Consider the following 25,520-nt stretch of genomic DNA (forward strand, 5'->3'; position numbering starts at 1 on the left):
CAACTCAGTGTGCCATACTGTTGTGACTTATATAGCATATTTGTTGGCTATAACTCGGATGCTTGCAAAATGTTAGCAGCATCTGAGGATGTTGATGTCTTTTTTGATTCAGGATCATGTCAAAGAGCCGGGCCCAGTCTCCCTGCAACATGAGGGAGTACCCCCCCTCCCCTTTGAAGCACAGATCAATCACACACAACATGGACGGCAACAAGAGGAAGCAGGAGGGGGAGAAAGGTGAAGCAGGGACCCAGGACACAAAGGAAGAGGAGGCCAAGGGTAACAAACTTCTTGAGAAAACGACAATCAAAACTTTGACCCCTGATGAGAAAACTTTGAACATGAAGACACCTGAGAAGAAGGCATCTAAGGTTGAGACACCAGAGAAGAAGACCTCTAAGGCAGAGACTCCAGAGAAGGCCTCGAAGCCAGAGACTCCAGAGAAGGCCTCGAAGGGAGAGACTCCAGAGAAGGCCTTTAAGGCAGAGACTCCAGAGAAGACGTCTAAGCCAGGGACTCCAGAGAAGATATATAAGTTTCAGACCCCAGAGAAGAAGACCTCAAAAGCAGAGACCCCTGAGAAGAACGCTTTGAATGTGGAGACACCTGAGAAAAAGATGGCAAAGTCGAGCAGCAGTGACCTGAGCGGGGACAGAAGTGCCGGTGAGGCTTTACCTGAGTGTACCTGTGCATGACTGTGTGTGTGACTCAGGGTCTGTGTGATGGAGCCCTCTCTGCTCTATCATTAATGTCAGTAGGGCCCCAATGTCCCCAATGTCAGTCCTCCAGATTCACGCCATTGGTCTATTAAGCAATGTGAGGATACCAATGCATTTGTGGTTGCATCTATGATAGATTCAACCTCAATGTACATGTGCCTGTAACTATGTCTCTCTCTGCCGCAGAGCCATCCCCACTGACACCCACAGGAAAGCCCATCGCTGGGACCACAGATGCAGAGGAGGCGTCGCGTTTGCTTGCAGAGCGGCGGCGACAGGCCCGCCTGCAGAAGGAGCTGGAAGACAAGCAGCGGCGTGAACAAGAGGAGGAAGAGAGGTCTGTGTGTATCCTTGTGCCCGTCAATGGAGTCGCCAAAGGCCGGACTGATGCAAGACTCTTGGCCTCACATAGTTGTTTGTGTTAAAATACATAAAATGCTAGATAAATAAAGTACAACAGATTCGATGGGCCTGTGTTGCAAGTGGGTGGCCCCAGACTCACCAAGGCCCATCTTGTAGCTATGCTGCTGGTTTGTGTGTGTGCGCGCACATGCGTGTTGCCTGTATCTGTGTGTATTTTCAAATATCTGTGTGTGTTTTTGTTACTGTTTGAGTGGATATGTGTGTTTTCAGGTATCTGTGTGCGTGTTTGCATGAGTGTGTGTCTGTGTTATTTCATGGACAGGGCAGTCCATAAGTATTTGGGCAGTGGTACAATTTCTGTTTTTTTTTTTGCACTCTGAAGGAATTCTGATGTCTACAGAAGTATCTTATCTGCTCAAGTTCACTGAAATACCTCCAAACACAGATAAGATACTTCTGATGTCTTCAGAAGTATCTTATCTGCTCAAGTTCACTCAAATATCTCCAAACACAGTGGGCGGTGCTTCATCCCACTGCAAGGCAATGATCCCAAACATACCAGGGCTCTCTTTCTTCTTAATGATGTTCCAAACAGTTTGTTTTGGAAAGCCTTTGTTGGGATGACTTCCTTGACTGTCATTGGCACAACTCTGGTCCTCATGTTGACAAACCCACTAACAGACTAATGCCAATCAAAGAACAGATCAAGACTAGATAAAGTACTGAAAGCTTTCTCATACCTCGACTAAGGCACCGATTGAATAATCAGAAAGAGCTGAGAAGGCGATTGTCCAATTACTTTTGGTCCCCTAAAATGGAGGGTATAAAAAGAAATGTAACTGCCACATGAATCGCCCAATATGGTAATAAAGGTGACAGGCTGCATTTTAACCACATTATTCATTGTTTCGTTTCAAATCAATGTGCTGGAGTACAGAGCCAAAATAACTTAAATTGTTCCTCTGTTCATATACTTCCAGATTGCACTGTATGTGTGAATGTGTGTTAAGTGTATCAGATATCTGTGTGCTTGTATGAGTGTATTTTGTAGGTTTGAGTGTGTATGTTTATATATGTATCTGTGTGTGTGTCAGGTATCTGTGTGTGTGTGTGTGTTTGTGTCAGTCCTCACTTTGCCTCTGTTCTGTAGGATGAGAGTGGAAGAGCTTCGGAGGAGACACGCAGAGGCACGTGCCAAGCAGGAAGAGGAGGCGAGGCAGCTGGAAGTGGAGAAACAGAGGCAGGAGCAGGAGCGCAAACTGAGGGAAGAGGAGGAGCGGCGGCACAGGGAGTGTCAGGAGAGGGAGCTTCAGATACAGATGGATAGAGAGGTCAGCCCTAACTCTGCATAGTGTGATGGAGTGTTGGTATGTGTGTTTTTGTACTCTCCGTCCTGTGACAGGGGGAGTGTAAATGCGTGTTCTTTCTTATTGTGGCAGCGGGAGGAGGGAGAGCTGCAGGCCCTGAAGGAGGCAGAGCGCCAACGACAAGAGAGGGAGGTCCTGAAGCTACAGGAGGAGCAAGAAAGGCTGCAGAGGAAGAAGGTTCTCCTCTAAAATTACTCCAGTACAAAATGTAAAATGTACCTATTTAGCCAATGTCATTTTAAAGGGGAATTATCTCAGTGGAAATCTGAACTGATTCACATCACTGCTGGAAAGTATGCTGTAGGGTACTTTTGCTTTGAACCAGCCCAATCTTCATAGATAACAAAAGTGTCTATGAAGTTAATTTGAATATCTAGATAATATAATATAAAGATAATTTGAAGTGCCCAGATGGCACAGGGAAATCTTTTGATTTATTTGCTGGAAAAGGAGCAAAAATACATCCTTTAGTATTTACTGTACACTCAGTGAGCACTTTATTAGGTATTTATTAGACTTATTTTCTGCTGCTGTAGCCTATCCACTTAAAGGTTTGACGCGTTGTGTGTTCAGAGATGCTCTTCTGCATCTGTTTTAATGCGTGGTTGTTTGCGTTAATGTCACCTTCCTGTCAGCTTTGACCAGTCTGGCCATTCTCCTTTGACCTTTCACGTTAATAAGGCATTTCTGCCTGCCTACGATTGGCTGATTAGATAATCGCATGAATAAGTAGGTGTACAGGTGCTCCTAATAAAGTGAGTGTATATTTAAATGTGTTTTAATGTTCTTCAAAACTGAAAAATACTGAAATGCCTCTCATTCCCAGAGGATCGAGGAGATCATGAAGCGAACCCGAAAAACTGATGCTGAGATGAAGGTCAGATTCCTTCTCGTGTTATTTCTAAAACATGTTTTCATTAATGATTCATCATTAATTTAGCGAAATCAGTAATGAAAAATGAATTGTTTTAAAATATAATTGACAAAGTGATGTTATTTGCTTAATCACTTGCCTTCCAGGGTACTGCCCATTGCACCTTTTGGGGAAGCAATGCTTTGGGGGGGTGATTGAAACCTCATCAGAAATCTGGCTGAGATATATACATGCCAGATAAGCTAAAACTATTCGCTAATAGTCAAGCAATTACATGTTCATAACTCATTTCAAAATCCTCAGATATTCATTTGGTTGATCAGATATACAGTGCACCTAATATACACCTGGCTAATCAGAAAGAGCTGACAAGCTCTGTCCAATTACTTTTTGTGCCCTAAAATGATGGGACTATGTATGAAAGATTCCCACATGGATCTGATGGCCAATATGAATGAACTCAATAGACTCAAATTAAAGGTGACAGCACTTTAATCTCATATTCATATTGCTTCAATTCAAATCTAATGTGCTGGGTTACAGAGCCAAAATAACAGAAATTGTACCACTATCCAAATACTTATGGACTGCACTGTAGGTTACTACTAGTACAGGCTTGGTTCTGTTTGTAGTTAATGAAAGTTGCAGTCTTTGTTTTTCGGTTATGTGTTACTTATGGTGCTCAGGTGCTCGGTATGCTTCACTGTCAATCTGATGACATAATATGTTCAAACAGAAAGAAGAGGTGCGGGTGGAGTCTACTTGTCATTCCTCCCTAATTCAGCCTGTCTCACCTACACCCCAAGGTATTCTCACCATCATCTACCACTTCCCTTCATTCCTCTTTCCTCACTGCACTGGTGTTCAGCTCTAGCTGAGCTCCTGAATGAAACATGCGCAAATACTTATGAAATTTAGTCTACAAATTAAAAACCTTGTATGACTTAGCACCATTTAACACTGCTTATATGGCTCACTATAGGAAATAGCACTGTCTTTGTAGCCCATTGAGGTGTTGTTTGAACGATGAAACAATATAATGTTAATTATTATTATTATTATTATTATTATTATTATTATTATTATTATTATTAGCAGTAGTATAATCATATCTGTAATATTATTAGATATTATTTCAGACATGTGTAATATCTAGCCTGGCTACACATCCCAAGCAGTAGGTTAGAATTGGCTTAGCTAGCTAACGTCTAACAGAATTTGTATCTTTCAAGGCACAGCAACAGCACATAAAAAATGTAAATGGTTATGTTAGCTAGCTTCTTGGCTTGTTTGCTACCTAATCTTGCTATAGAGCTTTTTGAACTGGATAGCTAGGAAATATCCATAGAATTTTTTTTTTTAATTACCCCATGAAAAAGACTCATACTACGAAAATCAATGTGCTTGCAGCTGTGCAGGTTAGCTTGCTGGGCAGTGGTGCTTATACCTGTGCTCTCTGTGCCCAACTTCTTCCCTACTCTTCCCACAATGCCACAGTACTATTCCCTGCGTCATCAGTGCTCCACTCCTGCATGACAGGGCTTGTGGAATTGGGGAGGACCCAGCTGAACGAGGCGTTGCCAAAGTGTCTTTCCTCATTTTGCGCCTCACATTCTGCAGGCAGTCTTTAGCGGGAGGATACTGGGATGAATACAGCACTCAACTTGGTGGCAGTAATAGATGCTGCTGGGGTTTGGAGGAGTGAAGATCACAGGGAAGCTGACACCGGGGTGATGCTAATGTTGCAGTGTTTTTACTATAGCATTTCTCAGGAGACGATCACTTTCACAGCACCGCACTGACTATTTTGAAGATCATCCATAATGCTGAGGTTGATTTCCCACAGAGCCACAGGCATAATGTACGTAATCTAATCGGCTTCTGCTTCACTTGGAGGTCAAAGATAGGTGGCTGTTTTTGCATAATTGAAGAGAAATGGGATCAGTTGTAAAAAGGTTGTGTTTATCACTTTGCTGTGGAAAGTATCACAAGAATGAAGGCTTCTCTGTCAAGGTTGTGAATTGTACAGTGGTTTTAGTGTGGTTCAAACTGAAACACTGCCATAATGTTGCAGTGAGGTGTAATAAACTACATTAAGTGAAGATAGGCATGAATTGTGGTTGTACAAGATAATCAGGACCATATTGGTATTGGCTGATAATAGCTTAAGAATAGCTTGGCCCTATGCTAAGTGTATGGCTGATACGATGGCCCGATATGTTGATGGAACACACATGCCAAAATGCCAGCATTTGATGTGCTGCAGCTGCAATAAAGTAGTGACAATGTTTTGAAATGTAATCATAGTCTTCTAAACCAATCTTATTTATAATTTGTAATATTTTTCATAAGTTGATGACTGTGCTCATGCATTTCTTCCATGAATGTGGGAGCTTGTTGAGTTTGCATTTGTGCTGTAACTTAAAACCTGGAGGAATCAGCATTGGCATTGTCATCAGCTAATACGGCCAAACCAATGTCATTTATTGATACCGCCCCGAATGTTCATAATGCTCGCTCCTTCCCTGGACCAATATGCCTTTTTCTGTGTGTTGTAGGAGAAGTTTGTGTGAAGGCGCAGTTGAATGCACAGGTAAATGGACAAGTAATTGGGCAGCCCCTGCTGGAGCTGGGAGATTCGGGTGGTGCTGTTATGAAGCCCACCCTGTCCCCAAAACCTGTCCCCCCAGCCAAGCCCCAACCCGCGCCCCCCCTTATCAACCTGGAGCCGCTTGAGGTGAAGAGCACTGTGAAGGACAAGGCCGATGAGGTCGAGTCCATGGAAGTCAGGTGAGAGGGCAGCAGAGACCTGTCTCTCATCACAGCGCCAGTTTCCCCCTGTCATCCACTGAGGGGAAAGAAACCCAATGACTTGTAAGAAAGCAAAAAAAAAAAAACTGAAAACAAAATAGATCTCCTAGGGGACCTCCCCCCCCCCCCCCCCTCCCTCTCCCATGCAACAATGATGAGCAGCAAGTTGACTCTGGTAACTGCTCACCATTGTATCCACTTACTATGGCTCCTTCCCTCACTGTCCCCTGAAGCCCTGTCTCTAAGGAGGAGCTCATCTCCATCCCGGAGTTCTCTCCCGTCGACGAGGTCCGTCACAACGGCATGAGCAACTCCCGTGCCATAGAGGACCTGCTTGACCTGACGGGCCATGTGGCCTATCCCAAACTCTCTCCTGGTGCCAACCTGGGGGACTGCAACAAGAACCTGATTGAGGGCTTCTGCAGCCCGGTAGCGGATACCCACCTCACCATCCAAACCCGTGCCCCGTCATCTGATAAGCGAAACATCCAGTGACCAGGTGAAACATACTTGCATGCACATGTGTACACCCACACTTGCGAACAGGCATGTATATGCATGGCTCACACATACTGCACCTACGAATATGGTGTATGGCCGTACATACAGAAATACAGGCGCTTGTAAACATGCACACAGATGCACATTTACATATTCAATGCAAACCAGAAGACCCACACAACCATTTCAACATCTAGCAACCAAGGTGAACCCAGGAAATGTTCTACTCCAGTTTGTGACAGTTTCCTCTTTCTCCTCCACAGAACCCTGGAGTTCGCCAGTTGTGGTGCGGAGACCATTGACCTGTTCCTCTGGAGATTAAAGCTCTGAATGTAGTTTGCTGTTGCTCCTCAAAGACCCTTCTAGAAACGCTCTGCAGTCTTCTTTGCCCCATAGCCTATTGATTGCTGGGTCTCAGGAATGATGGCTGCATTACAGAAATTAGTTTCACCTCAAGAAGCATAACCCTGCTGGTTTGGGCATGTGTTATTCTGTTAAAATTCAGAAAACCACACATGGAAATTGAACGTGTCTATTATGCAAAGGTGATGAGTTTCTGTGTGTGTGAGGAGAATTCTTAATGTGTGATGCAGTTGATATGTATTGCTGTGTGTTTATGAGTGATTGTGTGTGTGTAAAGCTGGGCTGCCATTAAGTATTGCAGCAGTTTCTCAGTAACCTTCAAAATGTACAGTTAAGAAGACAAATGCCTTGCAAAGAGCTTCCCTTACATAACTGGTAGTATTACAGACTAGTGATTACTTCATTCCTTTAAAGACATGCTTATGTGTTTGTTCCAAAATTAATTTAACCTGAAATCTCCTTAGAACATGGCTCATTGTGGCAAGGCAACTGCATATAAGAAATTGCATCTATAGATAAAATAATTTAGTCCTTCAGAGAGCTAGGAATTATGCTTTTTTATGCTCGGGAACAACCATATTCAGGTGTAGTGTAATTTGCAATTGTATGAATCCTTAGTGAAACATACACGTATTTCTCTAGTCTCTCCCTGTCCTTGGCCAGTGATGCCATCTGCCCACTCAGGAGCCAGTCATTTTTAGCAGCACTGACTAATGTAGATTGTTGGTCATAGAAACAATTACTGTACAAGACAGATCTACCCTCTGGCTTTAACACATACAAATCCTCAGAAGCTTGTCATGTGCAACAACAACCATAACCATGCTTACCTTAGACAGCCTAATCTCTATCCTACTTCTTTCTTGACTAAGCAAGGGATTTAGATACACAGAATCTATGACAAAAACTGTAATTCAAGTCAGGTTTTATTTAGACCTTTTGCTTGCGGAATAAGTAACGGTTCTCCATCAGCAAAGACTGTGTTGGTGGAGAATTATGAAATGATTTCTGGATAGTGTTTGGAGTTTTTCCTACTTTTTGTGCAATGGGGCTTTTACTGTGCAAGATCCAGACTCCCTGATGGTATCAGGAAAACTCAGAATTCAGGACTGGCCTTGGTTCTGGCCAAGATTAGTTCCCAACTTTGGGTCAGGGCGCACTGATTGGTCATGGAGGGAGTTGAGGTGGTTGATGCAGCAAGTATGAAAGAAACCACAGTATGTCATGTCCTTTCCATTGAACTTTGCACTAGTTACAATCAGTGTTCATGTTAAAACATATCTTAACATATGCTTGCCATCTACATCTTAGTAAGAGTTGACAGCCACAGAAATGTGTTTTCTTTTTTAGCTGGTTTGCCCCAGAAAGTTTATGAACCGCACTTTAGACCCCTGTTCCTCAAATCACAGTCCTCAAGCACTGCAAAAATGTCTGTCTTAACAAGCATTTTTAGTCTTGTAATAAGGCTTAAGATATTTATTTTCTCTCAAGCAGAAAATATTAGTTTGTTTTAAGTTACTGTTTGCTTGACAGTGAAATGTTCTCACCCCAAATCTCGAAATGAGTCAAACTTGAATGTTTTTCAGTCTCATTTAGCAAAAAAGTGCAGACGTATAGAAATAAGATTTTAAGTCTAAATATATGACTAAGATACTTGTTAAGACTGACTTATTTATTTATTTATTTCAGTGAGGGCCAAGAACTGCTGGTTTTCTACCTTCCCTTTACCTGGGAGTCAGGTGTTAAACCAGTCTGGCCAATCAGTAGCCCTAGTTATTCATTTAATTACCTGGGAGGAAAGAAAACCTGGCCCGGATTTAGATTCTATGGCCAGATTTTTGACTGTTATATTTAGTATTCTATTTGAAGCCCGGTCCTGCGTTCAACCTAAATTCCACTGTAAGTTTCCAGGGTTTTAAAGACCTTAAAAGGTGGATCTCTGTGGTATTGGCTGGCTAAATAAAAGTAAATCAGTAAGTGAATAAATGGAATATTGTGACTTCATGGTTTCGGCAAACCCAGAAATTCAGTTGTGTATGTTTTGGTGAGAGACCTTTCATGGGTGTACACATGGGTGTACACACATTGTCTCTTACTTACTGATTTCTTTGTGTGTGTAAAATCTGTTCAAGAATAATTTATGGCAAAAAGCATACCCTGGGGGTGCAATAGGCTGTTAGGGTCTTCCACATCAGGTTAAAAGTGAATGTGTAATCAAGCATTTAAACCATTCTGTCTCATCCTGCATATTTAAATAAAGAGGAGCACATTGTTGTTAGTGTAAGAGTGTGATTACTGTAGTCATAGTGCATGGCCCCTCAGCATGAGCACAAAATAAAGACAGTAAAACTTTAAACCATGTGTTGTTGTATGAACAGGAACAGGTTTACATTTTGCCTTGCTTTCCCCCCCTTTTATCCCCAAATTGGAACATCCAGTATGTCAGAGCTTTTTGCTGCAATTTATCTGCTATTGATTTGGGGGTGGGCAGACAAGCATGTGATATCTCCTAGCTGAAGCTTCCAAGGCCTTTATTACTTCTTCTTCACATCACAGATTGCAAGTAACACTTGCACAGACATATTGTAGTAAGAAAGAAAATATAAAGAATATCTGTAAACAAATTGTTTATCTAAAGTATCAGCAATATCCATTAGCTGCACCTTATTAAGAAATAAATGAAATTATGAGTGTCAAGATCGTAGAAACCTGTCATTGATAATGGCCATTATGTTTGTTTTGGCCACAGGGGGCTACACAGGCCAGGAATACCCTGCTTGCACTGGGAATACACTGGCAGATCAACTAATGGTTGACAGCCACACCACCATCTCCAGCTGCGCCACACTACATTGCACACATGGACCTATTTGCCGATGGTCGACAAAAATGTGCGAATGTCATGTACAAATTGTAACTAAATCACTAAACTAAATCACAAATGTATTGATGAGTCACAGGCTTTTGCAAAAACAATACTGGTTCTATCACAGAATGTCTGTTGAGGGTGGATCATTTTTGACCCTGTGGACATGGTGCATGCAAAAGACCATTTTTTGTTGATTCTCATTAGTCATATAAACAATCTGCAAAATAATTCAACTTTTGAGATCAGATTCAACAATTATTTATATATTGGAAAAAACGATTTTGTTCCATGTCAAGATGCACACTGTTTAAAGTTATTAAACGATAATTTCAATAATTGAACAAAAAAAATGCAATACTGTTTTTTATAATCTGGCAATGTACATAGACTAATAAAAGTACAAAAAGCTTAGTACAAAAATAATTACAGTTGATTTGATTACTTATGGAATCCACTTTCAAGTAACAACTGGTTCATTTAAAAAACAAAACACTCACTTTGAAAACTCATCCGCAGCTGTCAATCATACCAGATGAAAAAAGAAAAGATATACATAGAAAAGTAACAAAAGCAAATCCCTCATTTCCAATTTTTTTGAACAAATTTTGACACAAAATCACCTGTTATGTGCCTTCAGTGATCGCAGTAGTCTACACAGTTACAGCAGAGGATATATAAGGAGTTATAAATATAATATAGTCTATATAATTGCATGAATGATAACGAGAAAAATCTGAAACAAACAGTCTGAAGTAGCTAGTGAGGCATCAGGTCCTCAGACATTAGCGACCTGTGGTACTATCATCAGATACCAACCCTGGTTGGATATCAAGGCTCTGTATTCACAATTGTATTCACTACCCTGGCTCAGAGGCAAGACTCCTTAGAATCAGTGATTCTGGGTTAAGTAGAAAGTTCCCTGCTGCTGGTCCAGAAGCTGGATTCTTCAAAGTGCATAGGATTCCCTGAATTGCCACCTGGTTTTGTTTCAGAAGTCAGACGTCTCACAGGGTATGGGTCTGAAAGAAACGTCCACGTTGTCCTCTAGGATTATGTCGTACCGACAGAGCACTGGTCTGTGAGGAGGAGAGTCAGTAAATTCAGAATCAATGCACAGCCAGGAGAGAGGAAACGGGACAAAGGAAAGGGAGAAAAGGAGATTCATTCACCACAGAGCAGAGAACATCCTTAAACAGGGTGGAAAAAGGGATTTGCAGGGGTCTGTAGCTGGTTCACTCTTAAATGAACCAGCAAAATAATCAGATTGTAAATTACACAGATGAAGGCGACTGAGATTCACATGAGTGGACATTGATATCAATATAGGGAGAGAGGGGTATGGACCATGTCACAGGTGAATGGATGCCGCTGAGGAGAAAGAAAGTGAATAGACACAGGTGAGCAGAGAGGGGACGCTGACCTGTCAAAGTGCTCCAGGGACCTGAGCTGGAAGCGAAGCAGGCGCAGTTTGTAGCTAGGGCCAGCCACGTTCCCCGTAGAGAATTGAAGTGAGATTTTTCGGATTGTCTGTAGGTTTTTGTCAAACTGGGCCAGCATTCGAGTTGACTTATATTGCTCAAACTTGGTGGATTTACTGGGAGAGTCAACCAGAGGGGGCAGAGAAAAAGCAAGGAGAATTGACTAATTAATAATACTCAACTTGTGATGATGATGATGATGATGATAACACATCTCCCACACAGGACATGGCAACATTACAGCATCATTGTTGTTTAAAGTAATGGTACATACAAGACAGTGGACTAAAAGAGAGATACTCCTGATTGACTCACTGGTTGATCTTGGCCTCTGCCACATCTGTACCATTATGCAGCTTAATGGTGAGCACTCCCCAGCGAATGGGTTTATTCCAGGGCACAATATCTACCTGGTAGTAGGTCTCTGTCACAGAGGGAAACAAGGAAATCATTAGTCATTATTATCCAGAAGGGCTGTGGTATCTGCTGGGACCGAGTGTAGTTAATCTCATTAATCCTGCTCTGTGGAAAAGGCCCCAGGAGCAGGACCAAAATGGAGCAGCTCTATAGACACATTGTCCCTAAAGACCCAAGTTACATCTAAAGGCTGTACTGCAAAGCACCTAGATTCAGTTAACATGCAATTACATTACATTATTAGCATTTGGCAGACACTCTTATCCAGAGCGACGTACAGTTGATTAGACTAAGCAGGAGACAATCCTCCCCTGGAACAATGCAGGGTTACAGGCTCAACGGCTGTGTGGATCTTATTGTGCCTTATTGTGGATTAGAACCACTGACCTTGCGTGTCCCAGTCATTTACCTTAACCACTACGCTACAGGCCACCCTGTAGTATGCATTGTGGAAGAGTAGAATCAAACTGAGTGTATGGGTTTCAAAGGCAGATCTACTGTGAGGCTGCCCCAATATGCACACTTGCTCACACATGCATGGCACTTGCCATGCACCTTCTTGTGCTTAGCAGAATTGTGTTCCATTTCTCGAATAATCTAATGAACCAAAATATCAATGTAAGAAAGAGGTTTACAAATGTAACTTTATATTTTATTTATATAGCGTTATGATAGTGTTGTTAATCTGAATATAACAATAACACGCTCGGTTAATTTATCTGTAATTAGAAAGCCCACATCATGCTTTTGCTATTACTAGCTATACTATGCAGGATGTTCACCTTGAGAATATTATAAAACGAATAGTTATTACTATGATACACTCGCAACCTTTGTCTGTGTTCACTTCTGCCTAATACCTTCTTTTCTACTTGTATTTGTCATTCTAAAAACGTCTTGGGCCGCTTCTGGGCATGTGTCCAATACACTGAACGTTCTATGATCCAATACAGAAGGAGGTGCAGGGCAAGAGGAGACATGTATGGATTGGCTACTACAGTACTGAGCTGGGTTTTCAAGAGATTAGCCTTGGTGGCTAACCATTAATCAAGTGGCGTTATAAACTAACTAAATTCGGTTTTGTATGTCAGCCGGCTAGCCATGATAGCTGGGTCCCACTGCACAAAGCTACAGCATATTTTCGGGAGATTCAACCGGCTTATTTCCTCTTTGGGGCAGGGAGCTCATGCCTAAATCCAAGACTCCCTATAAATTGCCCTGCTGAAAAAAAAACTGCTCAGGCAAGGTTTTGAATAAGCTAATAGCTGGTTGACCAGTTAGACCAGATCCATGCTCAACATGGTTTGATCAGCTCAAGCTATGTTCTGAAACTTCTTGTATTCAAGCTGGTTTTAGTTTACACCAGGGTGATGCGCTAGTGAGTGTGCGTGCGTACAGAATTGTGCAGGATAGGATAGCAGACTGAATCCACTGTGGCTAGTGTTGGCTAACTATAGGCTAGCTACTAACTATAACTAAATACAAACATGAGTAACTAGCTAATAGCTAGCTAAATGGCGTCTGTGGAAAGAAACTACTAAAGCAGGGGTTTGTATACACGGCACAGGGTATTCTGCAACGGAACTAGCCACAAAGCTACCAACAGCTAGTCAGAACATGAGCCAGAATGAGCTTGGTGGTGTTGGCAGGGTTAAAGGAGCACTGTCACGCTTTTTTCAGTTGAGCTTATTTAGAAATTAAATGCTTACATTATGTGTGTAGGCACTTTTTAAATCATCGTCAGTGTAGCCGTTTCCTAAATATGGGGCAAAAGTCACTGGACATGTTTGGCTTGAATCTCCAGCCTGTGTTTCCCAGAAGGTAACGGGCGCTCAAACTCCATCCTTGAACGCAGAGACTGGTTCATGGACAGCCACCCATCAAGGCGATCACATGGCACTCCCAGAAAATATGGTAACGTTAACATACAAATATCATGAAACCTACCTTGGCTAGCCTGAGCGATGTTTTGCCCCATATTTAGGAAACCGCTAAACCGACTGTGATTTTTACGTGACAGTGCTCCTTTAAAAATGGGTGCACCTGTTTGTGTAACAACCGGAGCAAAGCAAGGAAAGAAAAGCTCCACAGTAATTAATAGGGTTGTGACCACAATAAATTTGAAATAGAGACCACATAACAGTGTGTTCACTCAGGCCCTTATTACATACTTGCACACATACTTGTTCCACATACTTGCAATACAAACTTAATCTACATCACAATACACCACAAAGTATGTAAGTACCCAAGCACACATATATAAGTGTGAAGAAATGGAACAGCCCCTGCCAGAGAGTGTGGGTAAAGATGTGAGATGGTATACTGTGCTTTGAGCAGAGTGTGGCTGTGCTATGAGATGGTGTTTGTTTGTCATCTACTCACTGAAATAAGGATTCTTGTCAGTGGTGGAGAAGAATGCCTTCGTCTGATTCAGCTGCAGAAGTGTGTCCTTCCACTCAGTAACGTAATAACCTGGTGGGATAAAAAGGACCTGATAGTCAGGGAAACATGTTGGAGACTACAGAAATCGGCAAAAGCCCAAACATTTCTTTAAATTCAGAACTCCTGACTTGCTCTAACCTAGTGAGGAGGAATGAGTTACATATGATACAAATATGAATGTTAATCAGCACAGGATTCACGCCCACCCTGTCCTGGTCTGCTGAAGAGATCATGATAATCCAATAGTATTTAACACAATTTAATGGATATTAATGGGCTAAAAACCTTTTTTTCTTTTTTACTCAGAACACAACAGTCGGTCACTTCTGAGGAATGCAACAACAGGGAGTGGAGACATCTCTATCCCATCCCCGTCCCCACAGTCCATGAGCAAACAAGCCAAGTTCACATGGGTCACAGCTCCACCATCACAAGATTCAAGGCTCCAAAATTCATACAACATCAGTTTGTTGATGTACAGTCCCCTCCAAATGTATTGGACCAGCAAGGTCAATTCCTTTGTTTTTGCACTGAAGACAACTGAGTTTGAGCTCAAAAGATGTACAGTACATGAGATGACAGATCCGAATTTCAGCATTTATTTCTTTTTTTTTTTTAAACATATCACCTTTTGCATCAGTCCACCCAATTTTTAGGTGAGCAAAAGTATTGTAACATTACAATGACAGGTATTTCTTGTTGCCCTGATGTGTCCTGTTAGATTGATTGGTTAAACAATAAGTAGTTCTGAATGTCTACTCTTGGTTTTAGCCTTGGGTTTTGCCTGTGAAGACTGCATTTGTGTTAGAAGCGATAAACCAACATGGAGACCAGAGAGGTGTCTTTGGGAGAAAAGCAAGCTTAGAAAAGAGGGTAAACCCACGTCACTATGTTGAGCTCCACAGGGAGGGACACCAGAGGACAAATATGTATAATCCAATTATTGGTGTAATTCAGCTGTCCCCCAGAGTGGGGGTGATGATGGCGGGCCAAAAAAACCTAAAAAATATTTTCCTCATTGTGCATGTGACTAGGCATGTGACCAAGCACACGATTGAACATGTGTAGTGAGCCAAACCTTTGCACTTCCTGGTGCCCTGTGTGGCAGATTTTTTCCCCCCATAGGTTTCTATTGGCGTCGCTGTCTATACATATATAGCTATTCTTAGATGAGACTGCATTTTTGCTTGCAAAACAGAAATGCTCCCTCGACGGTGGCTTCGCAGCTGCACACGTGCAAATACTGCTCTGTATGAGGGTCTGTCTAGGCCATATTTAAAACTTTGTTCATATACACTTTATTAGGTATTTATTAAACTTCACTTCAATAACTTCAATAAAATCCACTTATTATGATGCATTGTTCAGAGATGCTCTTCTGCATACCACTGTTGTATTGTGTGGTTATTTGCGTTACTGTCAGCCTCCTATCAGCTTTGACCAGTCTGGCTATTCTCCTCTGACCTCTCTCATTAACAAAGCGTTTATGTGTGTAGAACTGCTTCTCACTCTATTTTTTTTTGTTTTTTGCACCATTCTTTGCAAACTCTAGAGACTAGTGTGTGTCAAAATCCCATCAGGAGATCAGCAGTTCCTGAGATACTCAAACCACCCTGTCTGCCACCAACAATCATTCCATGGTCAAAGTCACTTAGATTTTTCCCCATTCTGATCACTGATGTGAACATTAACTGAAGCTCATGACTCGTATCTACATGACTGTATGCATTGCGCTGCTACCACACAATTAGCTGATTAGATAATCACTTGAATAAGTAGATGTAATAAAGTAAAAATGTTCCTAATAAAGTGCTGGGTGAGTGTATCTGTAAATAAAAGTGTACATATACTAGCTCTGAATCTGTACTTTGACCACATGAATTGTTTGATTACAAACAGAAAATAAAATATTAAATCAGAAAAAGCAGAAAAAGACAAGGTGACCCCAAACTTTTGAACGGTAGTGTATATACTCAAGTATTAAAATAGACTGTATATGCATGTGTTTATGTATGTGTGAACAATTTTCAGGAAGGTGCATTATATCCGGAATACGGTTCTGTGATCTGAAAGGCAAAATAGTTTCACGTTTCTGACACATTCCGACCCTAGCCTTGATGGTTCTGACTCACTGACACACTTTTCAAAATGAAGTACTTTTATTGGTTTACTGTGGTTAAACCTACCAGCTTTATTCAGAAATAGCTACAGAGACGATATAGTTGACCTCTAATAGTGAGTTGCACTGCATTGAATGCATACAGCAAGACCTGTGAGAAGAGATGTATTGAGCTTGGTGACTGCACCTGCACCTTTAGTTCCCTTTTTGCCTGTGGCTCGTTTTGGGGAAGAGACATTAGAGTATGTGTGAGTTTTATACATGTCGAACAAAGTTAGAATTTTGGCCTAGCCGGCCCCTCTGTGTGCTCATTTTACGACTTCTTGCGTGCAATATTTTTGATACTAAATAAATGCCATGAGCATATCTCACCGAGTATCGGGCAGGGAGCGGGCTTGAAGGTATCACACTGTGTGCATTTCCCATCTAGGAAGTCGTCGTAGGAGGAGCAGGGGTAGGCTGTGATATTGCAGTCCTTATCCAAAGAGCAGAGGAAGAGGTACACGGCCCGCTGGTGGTCACATATAAAGTATTGCTTCCCTGTAGAACACGAGAGAGGAGGCCGCTCTGTTATCCTTCTTGTTAATGCCCTCAAAGGTGACACGCACACAAAGTCCACCACATAGTGTTTTCATCACATACACAGTTTTTCTTTCCTGTAAATATAACTGCAAGAATGGTGGTACAGTACTTTAAATTGATTGGAGAAAGTACAAAACCATCAAATGGTCATACTGGATTCCAAAAATTGTTCTGTTCATATGTAATATATTTTTTAGGAGAAGTAGGAGGCTATGACAGCCTGTAGAGTATGAAAAAAATCACAATGTGTATATCACATGCTATTTATTTCAAGTCACATGTTTTGTTTTCACATGTGAAAACTAGTTCACATTTGAAAAAATGTCCTGTGAAAATATGGAATTCCCATGTGAAGATTTCAATTTCACATGACTTTTTTTAATTGGAAATTTTCATTTGCATGACAAAAAACTCATTCAAGCAAATATCACATGATATTTTCATACGGGTCACATATAACATGTACATCCACGTACAGTGGCCGATACATCTAACATTAACATGAGCACACGCATTTCTGGTCAACCTGAAAAGATGGTCTTGGGACAGCCAGGCTGGTCAGCTCCTCCATTAGCATAGAAATCAATGTGTCCCAGTGGCGCCCTGAACCCAAGAGCTGTAGAAACACAGTGTGACACACAAAAATAGGTCAGTCAGCTGCACATTTGTCTAAATACAACGCAAAAATAGTTTCACAAAACATTCTGCTTTCGTAGCATTTACCATCCATGTCAGTATGCACAACATCCACAAACTGGGCATCTGTCACGTCCAAACGGTCCTCTGGAGGGTTGTTGGTGAACTCAGGTCCAGCTGGGTCCAGTGCTGTGTGAATGGAGTACAGAGAAGCAGAGAGATGATTTGAAAGGAGTGCAGAGAGCCAATTATATGACAGGGTAAGGAAAGAACTGAGTGAAACTAAGTGAAATTGATTCACCACTAACAAATTAACTGTGCCAGTCTATGAAGCGAGACCAAGAAAAGAGATTGATAGAAAAAGGGTGATCAGACTGGAAAAAGTGACAGCAAGAGAAGAGAAATGGGTAAATAGAGAAAGGGAGATAAAGAGATTGAATGAAAAAGGACAGGAAAAATGAAGCAATGATAAAAAAGGGATAGGGTTCAGAGAGGTTAAAATATGATCGCCTTTTCTCTGCAACTCACCTGTGATCCTTCCAATTTTCCCATGAATTTTTGAATTTTTGAATTTTTTCCCCACAAAGCCAGCGAGATGTGCCCCAAGGCTGACACCAATCATGTGGATGGAACTCAGGGAGGCCCCATTTTCCTGCACAGAGACAGACCAAATGAGTCCGAAAGAACAGAAAGGCACAAACTGCAAGAAACAGGACAGGGAGACAGACTTTGTGAGATCAACAACCCAGACCAAGCCTGACAAGTGCACAGAAACACAATAAATCCAGAGGCACAGAAAGCATCAACAGGGACTGGCTAGACAAGTGGACCTCTGACCAGGCAGGTCAAGGACTGGATAGTACTGAATCACACAGCCAGGTGATTAACCCACAATATCCCCTGTTAATTCCCAGCTGTGAATATTAGGTACCTAAATTACATACACTCAGTGAGTACTTTATTAGGTATTTATTATTTAGACTTATTCTGCTGCTGTAGCCTATCCATTTAGAGATTTGACACAATGTGTGTTGAGAGATGCTCTTCTGTATACCACTGTTGTAATGCAAGGTTATTTGTGTTACCGTCACCTTCCTGTCAGCATCGACCAGTCTGGCCCTTCTCCTCTGACCTCTCTCATTAAGAGATTGTTTTTGGCCGGAGAACTGTTTCTCACTGGATGTTTTTTTGTTTTTCCACACCATTCGCTGCAAACTCAAGAGTCTCTTGTGCGTGAAAATCCCAGGAGATCAGCAATTTCTGAGATACTCAAACCAGCCTGTCTGGCACCAACAATCATTCCACAATCAAAGTCATTTAGATCAAATTTCTTCCCTATTCTTACATCTTCATGCTTTTATGAATTTAGTTGCTGCCATGTGATTGGCTGATTAAATATTTGCATTAACAAGCTGGTGTACAGGTTTACGTAATGAAGTGGTCACTGAGTGTATATACGAGATAAGGGCCAAAGTGACTCCAACAGCTTTGTTAGGAAAAAAAGGACGTCTTTCGAACTTGATGAAAATATGAAAGGTTTATTCTGATACCAGTAGTGACAAAGCGCACAAATGACACTCAGGGTTTTAGCTCCAATTTATAACTCCAGCTTTGATCAAGAGTTATACACATAGAGGGAGGATGCAGACAATCCTGTGGCACATCTCAAGTAGGAAGTAGTGTACTGACCATCCTTCTGTGATTGTATTAGCATGTCTTGTTGACTCAAGTAGTTCCTGATCTCTCACTCCCGGTCGCTATTCTACCATTGCGCCGACTTTATTATAATGCTGATAAGAGACCATCAAGGGACCATTTGCACAGAGTCTGCCCTACATATCTTTCAGCTTCCCTCATTCACACACCACGCCCTTCCTCTTTCCCTCTCACTTCTTATTCATTTTACGTATTTTTGTGGATCACAACACTGACAAGACTTTCATTCAGAAGCTGCACTAGATTGTCCAGCAAACGTGGCTCCTACCTGCATCTGCTGGATGAAGGCAGTGGCATTATCTGCTGCTTTGCGCATGTTGCGGACAGCGATTAAGTAGTTAAGGTTTGCAGCGCCGTAATTCCAGTCAAACACCAGCACATTCATATCCTCCTGGGCGAGCAGCTTCTTCACAATTTCATCGAGCCATATTGGTGGTGACCCCGTAAGTCTGTAGCCATGGATCACGAAGGCGGTGCGACGTGTCAGGTTGAACAGGGCAGTTTCTGACACGTTGTGATGTGAGAGCTCCAGCCCGCAGCTCTCGTTCGCCCGTGTGTACAGCAGAAACCTCACGCGTAAGCTGGTTCCAATAAAAGAGTTGTGGAAGTGCAGGCGTGTGAAGTCATCACATTCTCTAGCCAGGCCTAAAAGAGAATGTTATTTGCATGTGGGTGCCTGCATTTGAGTGTTCAATGCCCTGAAAAAGTATTATATAATAATACAATAATAGCTATTTTTATTTCATTAAGTTATCAAATACCCAAGTCACCCCGGTTAAAAAGTAATTGCCCACTTAAACTTAACTGGTAGCACCACTGTTTTTTGCAGCCAAAATTGCAACCAAATGCTACCTATAATGTGATATCAATCTTGCACATCACTGTGGAGGAATCTGCTTCGTGGAACCAAATTGATATGTTTTCAAGCATTAAATGCTCATTTCAGGTCAATTCAGAATCTCTATTGGGTTCAAGTAAAGACTTTGACTAGACCACTCCAAAGCTCTTTCTAAGGCTATGGGACTCCAACAAACCACCATTATCTCCAAATTGAGAACACTTGGAAATCATACCAACAGTCAAACCACTTCAGGCTGCTCTGTCTAATGTATTCATAGCAAATAAAGCAATGACCCTTACCTTTTGAGATTGTAACTGCACCAACCATACCCAGAAACCACCAGACCAACATCCTGCAGTGGAGAAAAAAAGTGTGAATGTGTAACAAAGATCTGAGCTGTGACAGTGACAGGACACTGTAAGATGTCAAGATTGATTATATTTTATGCTATTATTTTTGGTCTGCTACAATTTGCTGTATGTGAAATAGGAAAAATTTATTGGATGACTGTATGGAGGCTGGTACATTCAATCTCTCTGTTATGGCTCATATGTGGATCATTGCCACTCACCATTTCCAAGATCAACAATAGAACTGCTACAAAATATTTGTATTCACTGTGCCCCAAAATTGCTGAATGTCATATGTTTTTCTCATTATGCATATGATATTCAATTATTGGTGCAGAATTACGTTGAAACGTTTGTAGTGGAAGAAGGGTAGGTGTGTTGAGGTAGGGGTGTTGAGGTGGCTTATTAATGTGGAGAAACATAAATAAAATTCAATTGGTGTGGCATTATGCCAAAGAACATGAATGCATCGCAGCTGTAATGGTCTGATTAAGAGAGTGATTGTATGCTAAGAGGTGTCACCATGTGTGAAACCATGAGTATCGGGGTACAGAGAGGTGGGACAGTGTGCAAATCAGAGTGACAGTGTGCCCAAAGTGACAGTGTTTTGGTGAAAGCATGTTGAGCTGAGTGATGCCATAGCAAGGGGTTTGACTTATGAAAAAAACAAACAATGAAGGTGAGGATTTAAAATCACAAGTTCCAGGAAAGGATACAATGACTTCAAGTATTAATGACCCCATGAATTGATAGTTTATTCAAACTATATTTCACTGAGCTGGGGTTGATAGCCCTCACAGGGTGGTAAATGGTTGGCATTCAGATAGCGCCTTTATCCAAAGCGCTGCACAATTGATGCTTCTCATACACCCATTCATACACACACTCTCACACTCACTGGCTATGCTACCAGCTCATTTGGGGGTTCGGTGTCTTCCCCAGACACACTTCAACACATCCCGGCCGGGCGGGGGATAGAACCGGCACCCCTCCAACTGCCAGACAACGGCTCTTACCGCACATCCATCCTTTTGCTGCCCACCACTGCCCACAATAACTGCTAATCAAATGTTAACCCATGGTGGACCGAGACGCTATATTCCCATCCCCCCTCTCTTATTCACATGAGGCTCCCTTGATGCATTGCTGACTTGATTCTTAAATAAACTGAGCCACTTCAATGCAATCTTCCTGGTAGAAAGCAGAATCAATTGAATAAACTGATTTCCACCATCATTCATCATACAATCATTAATTGTAAAATAATAATATATGCTGCAGTGATGCAAAACAAAAATGTATATACAGTGGACTCAACAATTATTGGCACCCTTGATAAATATGCATAGAAATTACTGTAAAATAAAAAAATATATTCAGTTAAACACTTTTTTCCAACATGTGTATAGTAGTGTGCTTTATTAATTATTTAATCGAATCAACCAGTCTTACGTAAAAAAAAAAAACGAATAATAATTCCCCACAAAACAGGTTCCACAATTACTGGCACCCCTGGTTTAATACTTTGTGCGAACATCCCAGGTTAGAGAACACATTTGGAGGAATTTTTGACCATTCCTCAAAGCAGAACCTTTCAGAATCATTAATGTCCTTGGGTTTGCGCTTATAGACCCCACTCTTTAGTTCAGGCCAAAGGTTTTTGATGGGATTTTAATCTGGAGACTGAGATGGCCATTGCAGAACATGGTTGTTGTTTTCACTTAACTATTTCTGTGTGGATTTTTTATGTATGTTTGGAGTCAGTGTCCTGATGGACAATCTACCTACAACCAAGTCTCAGCTTCCTAGCAGAGGCAGTTATACTTTCTGCCATGATTTGCTGGTGCCAGTAATTTTGGCACCTGTGATTTTCTGAAAACATGCATAATGCATTTGCATTTGATTACTAAAACATTAAAACATGAGAGTAAAGGTATTGAAATAAACATTTCAATAAGCATTTTGAACATAGCATATAGATCATTATCCACGTTGTTTATTATATACAGCCTTTTTTCTCAATTTTTATTAAGGGTGCCAATAATTCTGGAGCCCACTGTAAGTGTTTATACAATGACTTGCCATTTATATGGCTCACCGTTTAATTGAATTGAGTTTCCTCTTAAAAAGCTAATTGTTGCCGGCAACACATTTGCTCTCTTGCTGTGAAACCAGTAAATGATGCAGGCTTGTTTACTGGAAGGACCCAGTGGAGGGAGTTACAAGAATTTAAGAAGAGAGTTGGCTTGTGACTTTTTTGGAATTGAGGAATTGGTCCCTTCAATAAGGTGGATGGTGTAATCATGGGAAGAGGGAAGTGCGAATGAGCTAGTAGTGGAATTTAAAGATGAGAAAAGAGAAGAGAAACAGTCAAAGAAAGAAACAGAAAGAAACATACAAAAATTAGGATGGCAAGAGAGGAAGGAAGAAAAGGCTTTGATCTGAGGATGTCAGTAGGGTGTGAGCTGTGTGTCAGCTTGAGGACAGCTTTTATCTAATGCCTCCATCTTTCTCCAGGCTTGAGCAGTTCACAGAAAGGACACTCCAGTAACAGTACATTACATTGCACCTCAGGCCTAATGGGACTGAAGTGGAAACAATGCACAACCTGTAGTGTGCCTTTGAGAAACAAATGTTCCTGTACCTGAGGGGAAATAGCCTATCATAGAGGAAGAATTTGGAGACTTCAACTGCACCTTCCCAGGTTTCCCTCTTACGTCATCACTCACTAAACTTGGGACAACAAAAGTCTACTTTACTCCATTTCTTCCCTTTTTCAATGGGCAGAATATTTGTTGCCCTCAATTCAACAAAAGACCAGGAAATGTCAATGTTAAGATAAGTTATTGTTTTAACTCATACATTGATATGCAGTTCCTATCCATCATATAATAGATTAACAAAGCATCGGTGCATTTTGTTAAATAGAGTGTGAACGCCCTGATTTTATCTAACCTTACGTTTGCATTACATTTAGGTTTTTAGCACTTACAAAGGTGCATACATAATGTTGACTGAAATGAATGGGCTTTAATGTGATGGAAATTAAAGTCCATTACATTAAAGTCCATTCATTTCAGTGGCTGTCAAACTAGAATGCTGTCATGGAAATGGGAAGCCCATTCAAGTCTATATATAAATATATAGATAAATATATTATACCCAGAGTGACAAAGAGAAACACATATTTATACAGGACCACTGGGGATAAATATACTCATATATACTCAGTTACCACTTTATTAGGTAGACCTGTACACCAGCTTGATCATGCTAATATTTAATCCAACAATCATGTGGCAGCAACTAATTGCATAAAAGTATGCAGATGTGGTCAAGAGGTTCAGATGTTTTTCAGACCAAATGTTAGAATGGGGAACAAATGTGATCTAAGTGACTTTGAATGTGGAATGATTGTTGGTGCCAGACAGAGTGGTTTGAGTATCTCAGAAACTGCTGATCTCCTGGAGTTTTCACACAAAACAGGGAATGTTGTAAAAAACTAAAAACATCCAGTGAACAGCAGTTCTGTGGGTAGAAATCTGTTGTTAACCAGAGAGGTCAGAGAGGGGCCAGACTGGTCGAAGCTGACAGGTAGGTGACAGTAACGCAAATAACCATGCATTGCAACATTATTGAAGAGCATCTCTGAACACACAATGCATCAAACCTCTAAGTGGATAGGCTACAGCAGCAGAAGACTTAATAAGTAAGAAATATAAGTCGAATCAATACCTAATTAAGTGCTCACTATGTGTATATGTGCATTTCAAGGCAAAAGCATTTTAATGCTCCTCCTTAAAGCAATTTACTGCAATATGAAAATATCCCATCCCTTGCTCTACTGCTTTTCACACACATACAAAATGTGGCATAAATAAGTATTTCATTACTGTCATTGCTAATAAATGTTACATAATAATACACAAATGGCTCACCACTTTCTGTTTCAGGGACTTCTGCTAGAGTAAGTTGGTTACCCAACAAATTCCTCTATACATGTTTACACATGTGTACATGTGTGTGCATATACATTTGTACATGTTCACAGGATAAACCAGTTTCACAGTGAGCTCATCTAGCGTCTCAAATGTTATGAAATCTGCAGGACAACTATTTATCTGCACTTTAATCCTTGCCCAAAATGTACTGTTTGTATACTTTTTTCATACCAGTAGCAGAATCACACGGTGGTAAACAGGTGAAGCTTGGGATGTGAGAGGCAGCAATACTCCAAAGGCACATAAAACAGTTACAAAAAAGTTCTTACCTGAAGTTTGTGGCGCTTGAGCTTGTGTGAAACATACAGCAGAGCCCCGAAAACAAGACAAATTTTATTTCCGTTCTGGGATGTTACAGTTCTCCTGTGTGTCCTGAGCTGGAATGTCATTCAAATGTATGGTCCCACAGGTGCAGTTTCACAGCGGCATTGAGCATGTCTAACCAGCCATTGCACAGTCCCTTTCACAGCTCACACCAGGAAGTAAGAGACACCAGAGCGACTCTTGTCCCCGCCCTTATTCGGTCATACCTTCCCTTGTGTTTCTCGGCCAGACCAGACACATACTCCACTCCATAGAACACTCCACTCTGAGAAACCTGATCCAGCAGCAATTTTGCATTTGTTATGGGCTCAGGTTCATCATGCAGGGTGTCAGTGTGTTAGAAAACCTTTTTGGCTCGTCAAAAGTCAGGGTTATGATATCAAAAAATGATATACATACAAGTATTTTGTATTAAAATATCATGTGAAAACAATTCTAAACATGTTAAACATCTAAACATATCTCACTCTAACTGCTGATTTAATATCAGTTTTCCATAATGTACATAATAATACCAAGGTTGGGGTAAATTCCATTTGAATTCAGTAATTCCCAAAAAAGAATTGAAAGTACATTCACAGAACATTGTGGGTATTTAATTTCCTCAATTACCTAAATTGAAATGCAATTGACCCCAACTTGCATCATTTAAAGCATAGGTTAAAGTTTATACTCTGACTCATTTCATACTCAGTGACAGTGAGATAATCTATTTATGAACTTGTCAAACTTATGTATCTAAAC

General features: G+C 41.1%; 2 protein-coding genes and 1 long non-coding RNA gene across 6 annotated transcripts in view; 2 read left to right on the forward strand and 1 right to left on the reverse strand.

The window, feature by feature from the left end:
* Nucleotides 1-9,354, forward strand: part of LOC133132708 (MAP7 domain-containing protein 2-like) — a 29,019-nt gene extending 19,665 nt beyond the window's left edge. For all 4 annotated transcript variants that reach the window (XM_061248361.1, XM_061248362.1, XM_061248364.1 and 1 more), the window contains 9 exons: nt 113-663; nt 906-1,056; nt 2,233-2,413; nt 2,522-2,626; nt 3,276-3,326; nt 4,060-4,129; nt 5,882-6,113; nt 6,368-6,633; nt 6,899-9,354. In XM_061248361.1, the coding sequence (XP_061104345.1) occupies nt 113-663; nt 906-1,056; nt 2,233-2,413; nt 2,522-2,626; nt 3,276-3,326; nt 4,060-4,129; nt 5,882-6,113; nt 6,368-6,629 (1,603 nt within the window). In that variant the 3' untranslated portion in view covers nt 6,630-6,633; nt 6,899-9,354. The remainder of the gene's footprint in view (nt 1-112; nt 664-905; nt 1,057-2,232; nt 2,414-2,521; nt 2,627-3,275; nt 3,327-4,059; nt 4,130-5,881; nt 6,114-6,367; nt 6,634-6,898) is intronic.
* A 741-nt stretch (nt 9,355-10,095) lies between these two features.
* Nucleotides 10,096-24,918, reverse strand: LOC133132709 (lipase member H-like). The gene is made up of 11 exons (XM_061248365.1): nt 24,722-24,918; nt 20,401-20,453; nt 19,529-19,905; nt 18,073-18,196; nt 17,632-17,733; nt 17,435-17,524; nt 16,699-16,866; nt 14,148-14,237; nt 11,661-11,769; nt 11,288-11,461; nt 10,096-10,943 (listed from the first exon to the last, which is right to left on the reverse strand). The coding sequence occupies exons 1-11, from the start codon at nt 24,754-24,756 to the stop codon at nt 10,856-10,858; spliced, it is 1,410 nt and encodes a 469-aa protein (XP_061104349.1). The 5' UTR covers nt 24,757-24,918; the 3' UTR covers nt 10,096-10,855.
* LOC133132710 (uncharacterized) lies at nt 13,280-16,059 on the forward strand. Its single transcript, XR_009709164.1, has 2 exons — nt 13,280-13,676; nt 14,514-16,059. It is a non-coding gene; the product is annotated as an uncharacterized LOC133132710 (long non-coding RNA).
* Nucleotides 24,919-25,520: the final 602 nt, after the last annotated feature.

This window comes from Conger conger, chromosome 7 (assembly GCF_963514075.1).
Source record: "Conger conger chromosome 7, fConCon1.1, whole genome shotgun sequence".
NCBI lineage: Eukaryota > Metazoa > Chordata > Actinopteri > Anguilliformes > Congridae > Conger > Conger conger.